Source organism: Chrysochloris asiatica, unplaced genomic scaffold, assembly GCF_000296735.1.
Source record: "Chrysochloris asiatica unplaced genomic scaffold, ChrAsi1.0 scaffold00055, whole genome shotgun sequence".
Classification (NCBI taxonomy): Eukaryota; Metazoa; Chordata; class Mammalia; order Afrosoricida; family Chrysochloridae; genus Chrysochloris; species Chrysochloris asiatica.
In genome coordinates this window covers 2,647,303-2,666,278 of record NW_006408573.1, presented here as the reverse complement: position 1 = coordinate 2,666,278, position 18,976 = coordinate 2,647,303, and the positions used below count along the sequence as shown (strand labels likewise).

General features: G+C 44.6%; 1 protein-coding gene across 1 annotated transcript in view; it reads right to left on the bottom strand.

Annotated features, from left to right (window-relative positions):
- Nucleotides 1-16,766: 16,766 nt before the first annotated feature.
- Nucleotides 16,767-18,976, bottom strand: part of FTO (fat mass and obesity associated) — a 621,108-nt gene continuing 618,898 nt past the window's right edge. The window contains exon 9 of the mRNA XM_006863615.1: nt 16,767-16,920. Within this exon, the coding sequence (XP_006863677.1) occupies nt 16,767-16,920 (154 nt within the window). The remainder of the gene's footprint in view (nt 16,921-18,976) is intronic.

The window sequence follows — 18,976 nt, the reverse complement described above, 5'->3', positions numbered from 1 at the left end:
GTGCTACAATTTCCACACGTGGAAAATGGTGATCATACCAGTCACCCCCACATAAGACTGTGGTGGAGATTATGTGAGATCATCCCTGAGAAGCACTCAGAACATGCCTGGCACATAGAAAACTCCCAACAGACAGTAGCTTAACGTTTCTATCCATAGGTATCAAGGACCCATGATCTTTAAAAGCAAGGAGCAGAACCTAGGGCAGTTCCATGGTGTCATTGTTGTTCAGTGCCATTAAGATGGTTCCGAACCACAGGAACCCTGTATAGCGTTTCTGGGAAGTGGATGGTGAACTTGAACTGCTGAATTTGTGGTTAAAACCCACTTTGCAGTGCAGCGCATTAACCCACAGTGCCACACCAGGCATTTCAGGTGGCCAAAAGTCCTGGTGAGGCGCTGTGGGAAAAAGCACTGAACCACAAGATCAGTGGTTCAAACTCGCCAGCTACTCCTTGGAAACCCTATACAGGGTCGCTAAGAGTCAGAACCAACTCGACAACACTTAACTACAACAACAAAGGTCTGCATAACCAACCAGCCCACCTTGTCTGAAAGAGACTTATCCCAGTGAATGGGGCTATGAGTCTCTTTCTGGCAGATACCTGAGGATAAGGCAGCAACGTCCAATGCAAGTCAATTCAGTCAGATAAGCATTGTCTTAATGCACAAACATGAGCAAGCATTGTGCTTCAAGACTGGAGTTCAATTATGAGGGGTTCTTGGAAGAGGCAAAAATCATGGACAGTAGAAAGTACTCTTGTGAGCCTACTAGGGAGGGTCCACTTTGGAAGCCGACCCATTGTCTTTTATTTTGTTCAGACTCGTCAGTTTTTTGTTTGTTTTTCTTTACTTATATATTGGAATAATTACAGATTCACACAAAGTTTTATTTTTTTTTAAAGTAAAGGAAGGACTGGCATGCTTTTCACCCAGTTTTCCCCAATGGTAACATATGGCATAACTGGGACATGAAATCAAAACCAGGAAATTTATATCTGACATTGATACAATACATAGAGTCTACACAGATTTAACAGCTTCCTATGTGTTCAAATGTATGTGTGTGTGTATAGTTCTACATAATTATATCTGGACAGTGAATAAGGAAGGCCATAGAAGAATTGATGCTTTTGAGTTATGGTGTTAGAGGAGAATATTGAAAGTGCCATGGGCTGCCAAAAGAACCAACAGATCTGTGTTGGGAGAAGTGCAGCCAGAGTGCTCCTTGGAGGCCAAGATGGCCAAACTTCGTCTCTCATACTTTGGACATATTGTCAGGAGGGAGCAGTCGCTGGAGAAGGATATCATGTTTGGTAAGGTGGAGGGTCAGAGAGAAAGAGGAAGACCCCCCAATGAGATGGATTGGCACAGTGGCAGCATCGATGGACTCAAGTGTGGCAACAATTGTGAGGTTGGCCCAGGACCGGTCAGAGTTTCGTTCTGTTGTGCATGGGATTGCTATGAGTCTGTACCAACACGATGGCACCTAACAACAACAATAGATTCGTGTCACCACAATCGGGACACAGAGCTGTCCTTTCGTCACCAGGCTCCCTCATGCTACGCTCACTCTTCCCTCTCACTGAACTCATGGTTTCGATGAGTCTGCTCTCTAGTTTTACTTCCACAACATTCGATAAATGGAATCCCACAGTACGATATTTCGTTCCTTTTATTAATTGCTGAGTAGAATTCCATGGTATGGATGTACCACAGTTTCTTTAATCATTCTTCACTGAAGGACATTAAGACTGTTTCCTGTTTTGGGGCTATTATGAACAAAGTTGTTATGAATATTTGTGTACATTGGTTTTTATTTTTCAGGGATAAATGCCCAAGAATTCAATTTCTGGGTCATGGGGCAAGTGTATCTTTAGTGTCATAAGAAATTTCTAAGCAATTGATCCTCGAGTGGTTGTACCATGTTACATTCCCACTGACAACATATGAAGGAGCTTTGGTAGATTACAAACAGTCATGTATATATAGTGGCCATGTGTTGGGCTTCTAACCTCAAGGTCACCAGCTTGAAACTACCAACCATTCTGCAGGAGAAAGATGAGGCTTTCTGCTCCCATAAAGATTTACAGCCTCAGAAACCCTATACAGCATCGCTATGAGTTGGAACCGACTCCACGGCACATAACCACCACCAGCAGCAGCAACATATGAGTGATCCAGTTTCTCCACATCCTCATCATCACTGATCTTTTAAAAACCATTCTGATAGTTATATCTCCTTGTGATTTTGATTTGAATCCTCAGTGGTTAATGATGTTGACCATCTTTTCATCTACTCATTTGCCATCTGTACCTCCTCTTTGGTGAAATGTCTGACCAGTTTTTCCTCCAGTGTTGAAACAGATTGCTGTCCCTTTTGTTGAGCACCAGATGAATACCTGGTTAATGTTTAGAAACCAGGTGGGGACGTCTCAAACAAGAGAACAGAGATTCTCGTCTCCCACTTTTCCACACTAGGACATACAATCACTTAGTATGATATTGGAATGCAATTAGGCTATTTTGCCTGTTTTTGTATGTGTGTTTTCTGAGTACCTATAATTTCATTCTCTTGAGTTAAATGTTTATGATGTGGACCCACTGTGTTAGTAGCTTTATGAACCCCCAGCTGAGAGAATCTGAAGACAGTCTTGCCAAACCAAGTCAAGTATCCCAAGTACATGTCTACAGAGGTCTTCCAGTCTTCCTTTACCTCCTTTGGCCAAGTCTTTTGGGAATTTGTTCTCTGATACTAGACTGAGTCCTATCCATGAGCTTTGCAGGGCCCTGAGTCCACACCAAGACTTGCTAGCTACTTCCTTGGAATGCCTCCTCTACCCCTTCAATTTCAAACAGAACTAAGACCTCCTGTGTCAGACCCCTGCCACCAAATGCCAACCACCTGCTGAGACACCTTGGCTATCATCCTTGATCAAGTTCACTATGACCTTTTGGTACACTAACTTTGCTGATCCATGTATCCCTAGCCTCACTCATTCACAGCTTTATTCTCTTGTCTGCTTCTAAAGATCTTATGTGATCATGGCCAACTCAGCTAAGAGACAGTACCAGAGGCATGGGAGAATCCAAGCCAGGGTGAACAGTTGGATATAGCTCAAACAAAGGGTCCAGAAAGTAAGTTTGGGGGAGTGCAGTTGTAGAGAGAGTTTGGGGGTAGATTACAAACAGTCTTGTATATTCTGGCCACAGAATCCAAGAGGAAGGGAGGACTAGGATCAGTTTTGACCCTTTTGTGACTTGTGGGACATATATCACCCACCTTCGCTATGGGTTGGAACGGACGCAACAGGAATTAACAGCAACAACATTTCTAGGCTCTCAGGTTTTCAGAAGTCCTGGTGTGGCACTGCAAGGGCGATCTGAACCGCAAGGTTGGTATTTGAAACTCACCATCTACTCCTCAGAAATGCTATACAGGGTCACTATAAATCAGAACTGACTCCATAGCACTTAACAACAGGTTTCTTGGTAAGCTGCTATATCCCAAGAAAATGTAGTATGTATCGTCATCTGATAGGGGTCCTGTAAGCATGTGAATCTGAAGAAATGGGTCTCACCCCATCAGTCCTACCACCAAAGTACACTTGGGACACACATGTTCCACAAATGGTATCAAAATCCATGTCAGCTTAAAAATTGTTCCTTGATTTCAGGTTAAGTGCCTTTGTGTCAGTTCCAACTTATAGTGACCCTATATAGTGTTTTGAGTCTTTTATTTTATTTTATTTTTTTCAGTCTTTGAGGGAGCAGAAAGCCTCTTCTTTCCCCTGCAGAATGCCTGGCAGGTTTAAACCATGGGCCCTGTGGTTCACAGTGCCATGCTTACTGTATGGAGCCACCAAGCTCCTGAAAAATGCATGATAGCAATAAACAATTCAAAGTAAAAATAATTTGATTATGAAAGTGTATGGTGAAGATCATTCACAGCAACACACACCCACCACATGCACAACTGACAGAAGACCGGAGGCATCGGGATTGGAGGAAGACCCAGGAACAACCTGCATTATGCAAATGACACACTTGTGAAGAAGACTCACAAAGCAACTGCATGATAAACTGCATGAGAAAAGATGGACAGATATTATCAAGGACTTCATTTTACTTGGATCCAAATCAACACTCACGGAAGCAGCAGTAAGAAATCAAACAACACATTGCATTTAGCCAATCTGCTGCAAAAGGCCTCTTTGAAGTGTTGCAAAGAACACATGTCACCTGGAGGACCACCATGTACCTGATCTCAGCCATGGCATTTTCTTTTGACTCATATGCATGTGAAAGCTGGACAATGAATTGTTGTTGTTGTTGCTAAGTGTCATCCAGTGGGTTCCAACTCATAACTATCCTGTGTAAGGTTCCTGAGGAGCGACTGGTGGGTTTGAACCACCAACCTTACAGTTCAAACTGACCTTGCAGTCTAGTGCATTATCCTACAATGCCACACCAGGACTCTGGACAATGAATAAGGAAGACTAAAGAAAAATGGATGCCTTTGAATTATTCGCTGGTGAAAATTTTCAAATATACCATGGATTGCCAGAAGAATGAGCAAATCTATCTTTGAATAATTACAGTCAGAATGCTCCTTTGAAGTGAGGATGTCAAGACTTTGTCTCACATACTTTGGACACGTTGTCAGGAGAGACCAGTCCCTGGAGAAAGACATCATACTTGGCAAAGTCAAGGGTCAGTGAAAAAGAGGAAGTCTTTGAATGAGATGGATTGACACAATGGGCTAAGACCCAGAAACCATTTGAGGATGGTGCTGGACTCAGCAGAGTTTCGTTCTGTTGCACATAGGATCACTCTAAATTGGAACCAAATTGACAGCACCTAACAATATGGTGATGAAAGGACTTCTGTGAACGAGAAGGTCATTGAACCAGAAGGACAGTGGCCTTACAGTCCATGAGAGAAAGAGGTGGCCGTCTGTTTCCATAAAGATTTACAGCCTTGGAAATTCTGTGGGACATTTCTACTCTGTCCTATGGGTTGAAATCAACTCTACACTAAGGGGTTTGGCTTGGGGTGTATGGTGATAATCAGGTTAATTTAGCTCTGGTACCCGTCAGCCAAGTGCTTGTTGAGTTTCTATTATGCATCAGAAAAAAGGTGGGTGGATTGATAGTTCATGTATATTATATGATTAGGAAATATTAACATTATTCTGAGTATTGTGGCATGTAATAAAATAGATATAAAGTGTTGGCTGTATGAGTCCTGACTTGTAATAGTTTATAGTCCAATTGGGAAACCAACTTTGACAAGTAAAATTGTATTCATAAATGCTCTGGTGCAATTAACAAGGAGTGACTTGCACATAGCAAGAAAGACAGTAGGGAAGTAAAGATCCAGGCTGGGGAAGAATAAAGGTCCTAGAGTTTGAACAGTAGAAGCAAAGTGCAGAGGCTTTAAGAAGCCTCCAAGAATTGAGCAAGGTGCCCTAGGGGTACACTGGTTAAGTTCGTCTGCTAAGTGAAAAGTCACCGGTTTCAATCCCTGGGAGAATAATGTGGCAGTCTGTTTCCTTAAAGATAAACCCTGTGGGGGCAGTTCTACTGTGTTACAGCGTCATTACACACCAGAATAGACCCTGAGGCAACAGTTTTGGTTTGTTTATAAGAAGTGCGCAACATGCTGCAGGATGGAAAAGAAGTCAGTGGACTGTTAGTCCTGGGATTTTCAGTTACCACTAGAAGGTCTGAATGGAAGTGACTAATCTGGAACTCCTTTATAGAAACGTTAACAGCCAGTGGCTTCTGGGTAATAAGCCAACTATAGCTTAAGACAGGACTCCTGGTGTGGTGCTGTAGAATCAGCACTGGACTATTAACTGAGAGTTCAGCGGTTCAAATCTATCAGCTGCTCCTTGGAAACCCTGTACAGAGTCACGATGAGTCAGAACCAACTCGATGACACTTTACAGCCAACCTAAGACTGACGTTTTGTAAAACAGACCTAGCAGTTAGAAATCCTAGATTCCATACCTAAAAATAAAGACCAAATCACCATGCCTTCTAATGAGGCAGAAGAGTAACCTTAACATTGTTAACAAGACTAGGCGGGCTCCGGAGCACTCATAAAGGATTCTTCACCTGTCCACTTACAGTTCTACAGGGAAGACGGGTCTTCAGCCAGCGTCTCTCTAACCTTTTCTCAGTGGGAATGTTACACAGAACGACTGTCCCCGAAAACCAGTGGGCTGCTCTCCACCCTTTTGTTCCAGATCCTATTCTGCTCCTTAACAGTGTTGCTCTCAAACACTTTTCCTATGTTCCTCTATCGAGTGGTCTTAAAAGGAGTGTTTTGATTGATAATTTTATCAAGGATAACATTTATCACCATCATAACACAGAAACCTGCCTGGAGTGACTAAGTTCTAGATACGATGTTAATCACTTAGCATGCCTCATTGCAGCTGAAAGACTGATCCAAGCAGGGGTTGGTCAACCATTTCTTGAAGGTGCAGAGAGTAAACATTTCAGGCTTTGCAGGCCTGGAGATCTCTGTCACAACTAGTCAAGTCAGCCAGCATAGTGCAAAAGCTGTCAGAGATCCTATGTAAACAAATTAACATGGTTGTGTTCCAATAAAACTTTATTTTCCCCAAACAGGTGGTGGGCTGCATTTGGCAGGGGGATCGGATTTTGCTGACCCCTGCTCTAGGGTTTTACTGTTGTGATTTTTCCTTGACCTGTCACTGTTTGTAAATTTCAGTGGATTATTTGTATAATTAAAATCACCAAAATTCGTGGGCCCTTGTGGTCAAAGGAAAAAAGAATTGCACAGTTTCCCAGACGCATAAAATTACTCCTTTTTGGGCTGGAATGGCAAGCAGGCCGTTGTTGGTCTTGTAAGCAGCCGGGTGTTATCTTCCTCCTCAGCATGCTGTTGTGGGGTGGCAGCAAGTCAATTCGGACTCACACGTGCAGAGTAGAACTGGGGTTTCCTAGGCTGTTGTCTGCACTGAAGGGAGCCTGCTGGCTCCATACAATAAGCACTGGACTGTGAACTAGAAGGTCGTAAGTTCGAGACCGCCAGTTACTCTGCAGGACAAAGACGAGGCTTTCTGCTCCTGCAAAGATTGAAAGCCTCAGAAATCCTATACAGGGTGGCTGTGAGTCAGAATTGACTCTTAGGCACTTAACCACGACAACAACAATCTTCACTGAAGTATATGGTCAAGTCTTTCTCCTGTGGAGCCACTGGGTGGGTTTGAACTACCAACTTTTCAGTTAGCAGTCCAAGCACTTATTTTTTACACCACCAGAGTTCCTTCCTCTTTAATGTAATTTAGGTCTATTCAGATAGGCGAATCAAGAATGTTCATGTTCTTCCCAAAGTTCAATCCATACCAGAAACTGGAAATTCTATTTCTGAAATCAACCATAAATCACAACATTTCCTATCTGAGCTTCCTTTGCCCCCTTTATAAAATGGGTGTGGCATCTTGTAGAATGTGGTAACTGCTGTTAAGTTGGCCGAATTCCTTTCCTATTCTCAGGCTCTCCGAGTAAGGGGCTAAAACTGGAAGTGCTGATTCAGAACTGAACTTTGAGGGTGAAAACCCTGTACCCCAGCAGAGAGTCTGGTATTAGGACAATTTGGGCTGAGAAGACCAACACTAACAAGAGTTGGAAATATAATGGCAAGGACCCTGCCCTGTGGCCTTGGCTAACTTCACCTGGCTCTTCCCAAGAAGTTTCTGCTCAACAAACCAGGCCCCAGTGAAGCTGCTCCTGACATGGCCGCAAGCCGCAGCTTTGTTCTGGGCAAAGAGATCTGCTGGCCCGAGGCTGTCAAACTCACTTCCATTTTGGCCGCAGATGGGCTTCATGCTTTCAGAAAAATTTCCCCCAGCGCCTTCCACTTGAGGTCCTTGGCAGGGATGCCTCTCCCATTCTGCACGCACGGATTACTTAATGGGCACAAAGAAATGGGAGAAAGCTCAGGAAAAAAATAACCCAACCTAGTCTAAACCTGGGGAAATCTAACAGGGTCTGCATCTCTTTAAAAACTGTACACAGACATTTCTGGGTGAAGTGAAACCATGTCTCTGACAGAGGGCTGGAGACAGCAAATGGAGCCTTAGTCATACACAGTTAGTCTCAAACTTACGCTGCTGCTCACAGGGAGAAATCAATGTACAGTATATTAAAAACAATCACTGCAGCCCTTAAATGATCCAATAGTTTAGCTTGAATGCATTCAAGCTAATGGGGGCTTTAATGGCTTCTGACAGATCATTCCATTGATCAAGGGGCATGTATGAAATGCGCTGCCTACTAAACTCTGTTTTGATTTTGAGAAAGAAAACTAAACGTCCATGGTAAACAGGGCTTGATTGTTTGCATGCTCACGGAGATCTCCCTCAGCCTGACCCTGGCCGGAGCGGAGGCGGGGAGGACCATGGGAATCCTGTGTAGCTGGCTTGCTTCTTTCCCGGCTCTAATCAAGGAGTAATCAACTGGAAATCTCTGTCTGAAGATTGAGGAGGGGGATGGAGGTGGGCGGGAGGAGTGGGGGACAGGCAGGAAGTGGCTTTAGATGCTCGGCCCAGGGTTGCTAGGTTAGCTGTCCTTCCTCCAAAATGACCTGCATTTGCAATTTTCAAAGATAACCAGATTTTTCTGTTGGGATGGTAGTTCTGCCAAGGAAATATGGAAACATGCTCTTTTCATCCATGTGTCCTGTAGATGGAACTTTTACAAAGTGCTGGAAATACCTCTAACTCAGGTATAGTATTTTCCCAAGGATGCATGGGGCCTGAAAGAACGGAAAAGGCAGCATTAACATTGAGAGTACACTTGTGTAAGAGATGTGTGCATCTACCAAGCTCTGGCTGCTTGCTGTGGCTTTAAGAGTATGCTGTGTCAGACTAGCCTTGGTTCCATCACTGCCCCGAGTTAAACTGGTCTCATGAGATAAATAAATACCAATCCCCCTCCCTTGGATCTGTACAAGGTTTTAGAGTCTACAAGGTTTCTGGATGGTGCAAATGACTGTTGCTGTTGTTGTTGTTGAGTGCCGTTGAGTAGATTCTGACCCATAGCGACCCTGTAAAGGGTTTCCGAGGAGCAGCTGGTGAGCTTGAACTGCTAACCTTGCAGTTCAAACGGCTTTGCAGCCTGACGTATTAACCCACAGCACCACACCAGGACTCAAATGACTGTACTCGACTACTAACCTAAAGGTTGGTGGTTCTAACCTACCCAGTGATCCTGTGGAAGAAAGGTCTAGCAATCTGCTTCCTTAAAAGATTTTTGTTGTTGTTAAGTGCCACTGAGTTGGTTCCAACTCACAGCGACCCTGTATAGGGTTTCCGAGGAGTGGCTGGTGAATTTCAGCCGCTGACCTTGTGGTTCAAACCAGCCTTTCAAATGGTATCTCCACCAGTAGAGGTGCTAACTGTGCAGTGTGGGGAGTTTTACCTGTGGGATTTCATCCAGCTTGTAGACCCTCTATTCTTACAAGCTGGAGAGCCTTAGAAACTGGCCCTGCTTAATGGAATAATCACTTGAGGTCTTTATGTGAGTTTAACACCAACTGAGACTAGGTGAAGGAGATGGATGCCACCGGCTACTAACACAACCAAAGCAAAAAATATAAAATTTTAGAAAGTTTATAAACTTTATAAAGAAATAAACTTATTCTCAATGAGACTACTCTGACTCGGCGTTCCCAATGCTATAAATCGCGATGAAAGCAGACTGCCACATGGCTGGTGGGTTCAAACCACAGAGTTTGGGAACAGCTGATCACTTTAACCTGTTTATCACCAGCGATCCTGTGACAAACTAAGTAGCTCAGAACACACAAGGCTTGGAACCACGGCGCTTTCCTAAACTCCCCTCAGGATGCCCTTGACCTTTTGGTCCCCATCAGTGCTGTCCTAGGTCATCCGTGCCCATCCCTCATCAGAATTAAAGACAATGGAAAACCTGCATGCTAGGAGTGCTTCATTTGTATGGGTGCCATGTTTAGCCAGTGGCTTTTGTAAAATTGATGAATTTTGTCTAAAGGCAAGTGCAGACAGGCAAACAGATCCGTATCTCCTCTTATCCACTTAGCCTGACACAGGCGTGTGGAGGAACTATTTTACCTCAATTCTTTCAGGCCTGATGAAAGGTAAATGCAAGTAGAGTCGTGAACTGCATCATTGGAAAAGAATCACTGAATCTAATGCTGGAACTTAATTAATGCCTCCCTCCCCCTGAACGAGACTGACCCTGGTACTCGGACATTCAGAGTCAATAAACAATTGTACGCAGAAGATCCATTAGAAGGTGATAGTGAGAATGTTTTTAAAGCAAATCTAAAATTGCGATGGGTGACCTAGTTCCGCTGGAATGATGGGAGCCCTGAGGAATCATTTTTCACAGCGTCTCATCTATAAAAAGGGCCACCACCCCATCCGCCTAGGGAAAATTGATCTACAAGGGAGCAAACAGGCTCACATGTGATACAATTCTTCCTACATGCCCACAGCTGTGCGTAGCTGCGTTTTGTTTTGGTGACTCCCAAATGTTTTGGGTAAGATTCTGCTGGTACTAGTTTTCATCCTAGTAATTTCTGTACACTGAGTAATTACTAACTGTCCTGGTGTGGCGCTGGACTGCAAGGTTGGTTTGAACTGCAAGGTTAGCAGTTCAGACCCACAAGCCTCTCCTCAGAAGCATTATACAGGGTGGGTATGAGTTGGAACAACTCATAGCTTCAACAATCAGACGTGATGCTAATCATGTCATAACTTGGATGAGCGCAGACAGTACAGCAATCCTGTGAGCGAGGTGTTACTCTTCTCCCCGCTGCATAAAGAACAACTTCCCAGCAGAAAGGTTACACACCTATAACTGTTACCAGAAGAAACTGGGATGACAACAACAACAACTACAACAATAGCAGCAAACACCTTGCTGAGTACCTGCACATGATCTTGTTTAATCTTCATAACCACTCTTGGCAGTGCATAAATCACTATCAATCATTTTTATTTTGTAGACAAGGAAATACAAGTTTGCAAAGATGGATGAACTTAGTCAGTACTCAAAACCAAGAGGTCTGCAGCCAGAGGCCTTGACTGCCCCTCAGGAATCGGAGGAGTCTGAAAAACTGATGAGTGTTGATTGGACTAACCGCAAGGCCGATGGTTCAAACCTGCCAGCTGCTCCTTGGAAACCATATTCAGGGTTGCTGTGAGTTGGAACCAACTTGACAGCACTTAACAACAACAACAACAGCGTAAGTAAAGTCGGAAGTGTGGAGACTACAAGTTTCCAGTTGAAGGAAGAGGATTTGGCAAGCTAGATGGAAGGAGTGCAAATCTTGCCTCTAGAAGGTTCTGAGTGGGAACTAGAACTCTCCTCTGAAAATGGGACCAAGGGGGTGAAGGATTATGGGGGTAGCATTGCTTGGGAAAGGAGTCCTGGTGTGGCACTGTAGGATCAGCACTGGACTCCGAACCACAAGGTCTAGAGTTCAAACCCACCAGCTGCTTCTTGGAAACCCTATACAGGAAATCCTATAAGTCAGAACCAACTCAATGGCATTTAACAACAACAACAATATTGCTTGGGAGCTCTGGTTGCGCAAACAATGAAGGTTCCGAGGGTCTGGCAGTTTAAAGCCATGTAGCAGCTCTGACCGACTTCCATATAGAATGCAGCCTAGGGAAACCCGTAGGGGACAATCTTACTCTGTCCATGGGGTCACTGGGTTGGAATTGGCTCTGCAACAACACCAACTTTGGGAGCAGGGCAGGAGAGCAATCTGACCCATCCAGGCTGCCATTCAAGGTCTGGGAATGCTCAGGCTTTCTCCTTGTTAATAAGAAAGAAATGAGAAGCTGACCCTTCGGACGGGTGGACGGGTCTCCCGGAGTTCCCTGCCAGCTCTGGAATCTACCAGGATCTCCTGGGTGAGTCAGAGAACCAGGTGGATCCCTTTTCATGACAACCAGGGAAGCCTGCCTTGCAAACAGCAGCCGCCCTGATGTCCTCGCTGTGGTGCTGGACATCCTGTCTGCCAGCTCTGCTCCTTCTCCCCTTCCCAGCCTTCCCACAGCCACAATCATTACAACACTTCTGTGCTTTCGCTCCCCCTTTATGGTTGTCAAATTGATTTCACCACCGCGATACCTATGACTCCCAATGAAACTTAATTAAAAATACCATTTAATCACAAAGTAACAAAGGCAAACTGGATAAACGGCATTACCACTTCAGCACATTTTAATCCACACTACTGCTCTCCATCTGAATCTGCTTGCATGAGAATTGCCTTTTCAAATCAGAATCCCCTTGTCTTCTATGCACTTGCTTCTGACAGATCTCCAAAATAAACAGTGTTTAGCATGGCATGGATCCAAATGCATGCAATTTGCCCAGTGGTAAAATCAGCCTTAACTAGAGCAGGGGAAAAAAAAAAATGTAGCACACTCAAGAATGCTTTCTCTGAAAACACAAAACAAACCTTCTACTGAATGTCAGGTGCCCATTAAATAGGGCCTAAGGCATCTCATTTCTAGCCTCCCACCATTCTGTTAGTGATGGGTTTAGAAGCTTATTACTAAAGTTGTGTCACAGTCTATGCCTTGACCTTGCTTTTTTCTTTCACGTCTAGAAAACTCTCTTGGGCTGGAGCAATGGATGTACTGGTCAGAGGGGAAGCTACAAACAGGAGGACCGGGCAGCTGCTCAGTATCATAGGAGGGGTTTGCAGAGTATCTTTGTCATCTCCAAATCTCAACCCTGATGGAGACATCCCCTTGGACTGAACCACCTGATCTCTCAGAGGCCCTTTAGAACCCAGGTAGTGACCAGAGTGGTCATCTAAAAGCATAACCTTATCAAGCTTCCCCACTCCTGCCTCTGAGAAACTCCAGAGGCTGGTCCAGCCTCCTTCCTCCTGCGTCTCCTCCTGCTCCTCACTTTCTCCACTTGGTCTCACTGTCCTTTTTTCTTCCTTGAGCATCTGACTCCAAATGTTCTTCTACCTTGAGGTGTCTTTGTACGTGTGCCTGGAAACCTCTCCCTATCACCTCCCTAAGCAGGCCTAGTGGTGCAGTGGTGAAGTGCTCAACTACACTGCAGGAGACAGATGTGGCAGCCTGCTTCCTTCCATGTTATAGTCTTGGAAACCCCATGGGGCAGTTCCACTCTGTCCTGGGAACTGACTCCATGGCACACAACACCATCACCTCTGTCCCCTGACCTACTGCTCAAAACCACCGTTCATCAGTTACCCCGATCCACCCCTTCACTCAGTCCGCTTCCCAGCATCCACACTGATGTGAAATGACCCTATTATTTATGTGCTGGTTTATTGTCTTCCTCCCACAACATGGAAGTTCCCATTTTTTTTCCTCGCCCTCCTGGCTGTGATAGGCATTCAAAAGAGGTCTGAGGGAGGCAGGGAGAGTCAGGAGCATCTTAAGATGGTTTTTTGAGAGATGGCCAGTGGCCCCCAGGGGCAAGGCTGCCTACTACGTCATACAAATGGGGTGGAGGCCAGTCTTCCCAGGAAAGCCCTTCACTGGTGGTCAAGGCAGGAAATAAGCCAGAGGTCAGCGCCCTGACCACTTCCCCCGATGGCCTCTAGCTGCCTCTCCTTCCACCCACCTGAAACCACACAGAGCATGTGCAGTGCTCAGACATACTGAGCTCATGCTCACTGAGGTCTCAGGAGAACATTTTCTCTCCCCTTGCAGATTTGATTAAAGCAGTGGTTCCCTCAACCCGGGCTGTACATCAGCTGGTACCTATCAGGTCAACCCACTGGAGTGCAAGAAGAAAACGTCAGAGTCCCTCTTTGTTTTGGATCACATCCTTTTAATATTTTTATTGTTTATGAACATTTTATGGTGTATATGACGTATTAGCACAAGAAGTCCACAAACCAAGTTCGATAAACGAATGCACATATTGGGATGAGCAATAATAAACATTAATGTTTCTTTTTACAACAAGGGAGCAAGCAAACAGGCCTGAAGGGGACTGAGTAAAAGGGTGTAAAAGGTCAGGTTGACTACTGATGATAATGGTCAACAACAGGGACAATGCCCCCACTAAGGGAGGAAGACAGTGCTTAACTTGTTACCAGGTAGGAAGGAGGTCTAGGGCGGCCAGGTATTCTGAATTTTAAAGAGAATGCAGACACTTGTATTTATATGAACGCTCCCAATTTAAAACCACTGCTACCCGATGAAATATGTAGGTGTCCTGGAGTGGCACTGTAGGAGAAAGCGGTCAAACTCAAGGTTGATTTGAACTGCAAGGTTGGTGGTTCAAACTCACCAGCTGCTCCTGGGAAACCCTATACAGGGCTGCTATGAGTCGAAACTGACTTGATGGCACTTCACAACAACAATAACCATGAAACATAGGGAGTCCTAGTATGGTGCTGTAGGATGAGTTCCCGACTGCTAACGACAAGGTCAGCCGTTCAAACCTACCAGCTGCTCCTCAGAAACCCGATACAGGGTTGTGATGAGTTGGAGCGGCATTTAGCAACAATAATAAAATATTTGTTGATATACAAAGACAGCATTATGAGAGCCATCTAAAACCCTGGGCTGCATGGTCCTGAGGGTGCCTCACCTGTGACTTGTAGCTACCACACACCTTGGATCTGTTACTTCATTTCATCTCTCCCACAACCCTGTGAAGTAGTGCTGCACCTCCCTTTTACAGATGAGAAAACCGAGACTCAGAAATACCAGAATCTGGATCCACGGTGTGAAAGACTAAGTCTCTAGGCCACGGGAGCCTGGCTGCTTTGTGCAGCGTGATGTGTGGAGATTAGCACTGTGGGAATGGATGCCTATGCCTGGGATCAATGCATTCCGGTCTTCATTGGGCCTCTCAACAAACCAAAGTTCTTCAGCTTCAAACTACTGTGACCTGCAGCGAAGGCACATCAGACTGATAGAGGGGCTGGCTGTTCACTCAGTTCCTGGAGACACTGAAGGGCTGAAGCCAGGTCAGAAAGGAAGTGGTGTGGTAATGGCGTCACGGGCACAAGTGGCACGGGGATAAAGGGAAAGGGGAATGCCCGCATCTTGGACAGCTGACGGATCAGTTTGCCAGGCATTTTGTAATAGCAGCATTTGCTGGGTAGTTAGCTATGTGCTGGGTTATTACACTTCTTCCTAACCTAGCGAGCTGATGCCTGTAGTGTCTTTGCTGTGCATATGAGGAAACTGAGGTACTGCCAGGTGCTAGAAGTCACAAGGATGATGGGAGCTTTAATCCGGGCACTCTGAGTCCAGCGTCTGTTCTACATCAGAGGGAGTGGTGAGACTCCTCGGGCCTCAGTTCCAGCCGTCATGACAGATGAATGGTGAAATCGGAGGAAAAGGACACTCTGTGGTTGAATCCACAAAGCATCGTAATAGGGCTTCTTCTCTTTCATTAATGAGGAAATCTCCTAAGGACAGGAGGTCAATTCTAGTTTAATTTTTAACACCTCCATCCCTGTATACAGAGTATAGGATTCATAACTCTGACAGTACTTAGGCTGTCTCAGAGAAGAGAAAGAGGCAACGCTTCCTTGAGCCATTTCTCTTTTAATTTCTTTCTCCTCTGGGGATTAAGGAGTCCTGGTGTGGCACTGGGGGCTAATGCACTAGATTGCAGAATGGGTTTGAAGAGCAAGGTTGGCGATTCAAGCTTACCAGCCGCTCCTCAGAAACCCTATACAGGGTCACTATGGTTTGACACTGACTTGATGACACTTAACAACAACAACAGTGGGGATTAAGGACTCCTGGTGTGGCACTGGATTTCGAGCCACAGTCAGCAGTTCAAAACCCCCAGCTGCTTCACAGGAGAAAGATGAGACAGTCTGCTCCAGCAAAGATTTCATCTCAGAAGTTCTGCAGAGCAGTTGTCTGTTTTACAGGGTCTCCATGACTTGGAATCAATCTGACAGCAGTTGGGTGGGTGGAAATTGTGACTGAAGAGAGCTGGGAAAGAGACTCTCCCAATACCAAGCTCTTAAAGCAGCGCTGACCAACAGGGCTCTGTACCATGATAACACCGTGTTCTGTACTATGCTGTCCAATACAGTCCTCACTCGTCACATGTGACCACTAAGCACTTGGAATGTGGCTAGTGCAACTGAGGAACTGAAATTTCAATTACATTGAAATTTAAGCAGCCACAGCTAGTTTATAGGGATGAAGGATTCTAAATTCTTTCTTCCCCAGGTGATTTGGCCCACCCACTCTTGTTTTTGTTATTAACGGATGTCAAGTTGTTTCTGACTCATAGCAACCCTGTTTAAGGTTTCTGAGGAGTGGTTGGTGAGTTTGACGCACCGATCTTGTGGTTTAAACTGACCTTGAGGTCCAGTGCTTATTCCACAGGGCCACACTGGGGTCCACTCTAGTGTCTCTGAAAGACTTCGGGAGAGTGAAGTGGGTTAGGCTTTGTCACACATGGGCTCACTGCTACCGATCCCTCAGCACTTGAATAGCACATATTAAAAGTCCATGTTTGTGTGTCTGTGGTGTATGTGTGGGATATCTTTATTTAATACCAAATCAGACTATAACACTGTCTTATTTAAAAGTTTTTTAATATTAATTTCCTGGTTGTTTCCATCTGGGACCCAGGTTCTACATTCTAATGGCTAAGAGAAGTCTACCCATACTGCTCTTGCCCAAGCCATGAGAAAGTGGGAGAAGAGCCAAAGTTATCTATTCCTTCTGCACCTAAGATTTGTGTTCTTTCTAGGGTCTAGGGTTTCGATTCCAGAAGCTGACCTCTGAGTTCTGAAATGATGTCAGTGAGATCAAATGGCAGAAGCATTGAAGGGTCATCCTTTTCCCAGTACGGCTGACATTCTGGTCTCTGATCCGTGGATAACGATTGGGCAATCCGGCACTGGCACCTGGAAGAGTAAGAATAGGCAATTCAGTGAAGGGAAGAGATTCCTGGGAGGTCAAACCCACAAGAAGCTTAAGGAACACAGCGTAAAGCTCTACCCATAACTCCTTGAGGGCTTTATAAGAAGGCAGAGCTTCTTTCACTCTGATTCCCAGATTTGTGTGATCTCGAGTGGCTTCCCAGAAGCCAATCATCAGGGAAATGCAGTTCTTCGGCCTTGAAAATGGTGAATTATTTTTTCATTATCTCAACTGTTATTTAAAGTGTGTGATTAAGCCATTATCAGATTTAAATGTTTGTGGGATTTCAATGTATTACTAGATTACTGGGAAAGATTAAATTGAATTTACTGCATTAAAATGTCCAAGGATAGATTAAACAATATTACAGACAAGGATTGACTTTGGAGATCCTGGAGATTTACAAGGGTCCCCAGTTTGCTCTGTGCAGAAAAAGACACTCCGAGGAGACACCCATTTATAAGGCTGTATGCAAATGGAGGTTAATAATCATTTCCACTGATGAATAGGTGGGGAAAACTTCCACAAAATTAAATTAAGAGGCTAGCAAGACTTAGTCCCTAAGGAAAACACTTCAATCACAGTTTTTATTAAATGGATTATTCATCAAAAGTGGAGAAATTAATTATCACATGCAACTGAATTACAGCCTTATACGAAGAAAGTTGGGGAAACATCATCACACTTTGACAGGCAGCTCTCTGGCTGAGGGACCACCTTCTTTCAAATTAGTCTGGTCTTTAGCTTCATTTGTCTGAAAAAAACGCAGATCCGAGAGAAGACAGCAAAAATTGCAATGAAGAATCTCTCTGCTATCCTGGAGCATGTGGAGATGAACGTGTGGACCCCAAAGAAATACCATGAATGTATTGGAGAGGGTCCCCATTCCTCCTCTTCCCCTGCTTTCCCTGCGTCTTTCTCTATTTAAAAAGTGGTCATACTCAATATATGTCTTCTGACTGGGGGGATTGATCATGGAGAGACCAGTGAGTGGAAGATCCTGGCCCCATTTCCCAGTACGATGGTCGAGAAGGTTCCTAACTAAAAGACATCTTCTCTGGGGAATTATTAATGGTGAGGGGATCCCCATGGGAAAACATACTTCAACTTTACACCTATTTTCGTGTGTGGTTAATTGCCATACCGGCATCCTATGCACTCAATCCGTCGTACATTACACATAACATTCCAATATATCTTCAGCTCTCCGCATCAGGCCTTGATAATAGTGTCTGTTAACATGCACTAAGCACTATTATGTAGCACATCACTTCATAAATAATAAGATTAGCTGACCTTGGGGCCCCAAGAAGAGTAATGTGTTTAAATGTTCTCATTATTTATTTAAAACAAGAATTAAAGCAAGAGAAGCTGCTTTTGACAATCCTCTTAGCATAAATATTAAACTATTTGCACTGATAAGCCTCACACCGCACTGACGAGCAGAGGGTGCGTTCGGCAGTCTACTTCATAATAGGTTTTGGAGACTCTGCCGCTTGCTGTGGTGGTTCTGAGGGTACATCTCTGTTCTGGAGACAGTCTCTAAATCACATGAAAGGGATGAGGGGAAAATTAATATTCAGGGGAGGCTGCAACTAATTACAAAGGAACTCTGCAAAGCTTTTTAAATTGTGCTTTCTCTGCCTCGGAATCAGAGAGTAATGCTCAATTTACTAGGTAGGGAAAGTTATTCCAAATTGAGCGTTTCAATCTCACAGTGGATAAATTATCCGTGCACACATTATCCTGCCTGGCAGATTCAAGAGCTATGATAAGTGCCGATCCACCTAGAATATCATAAGGTTTGTAAAAAGTCAATAGAGATGCTTTTTCACCTGTCAAATAGGTTTTGCCCCCTCACTTTGAGCAAGTATTAGAAATATTAAAACCTGCTGTGGAGGGGGTAGCTTAGCGGTGCCATAAAAGCTTCCCGAGGCCACTGGCTTTTCATTGGGACAAAGTTGTACGTGGCGTTCTGCCATTGTTTTTCTCATCAAAGAACACTTAGTTGTGGTGGGACCAACTCCCTCCTTTTCACGA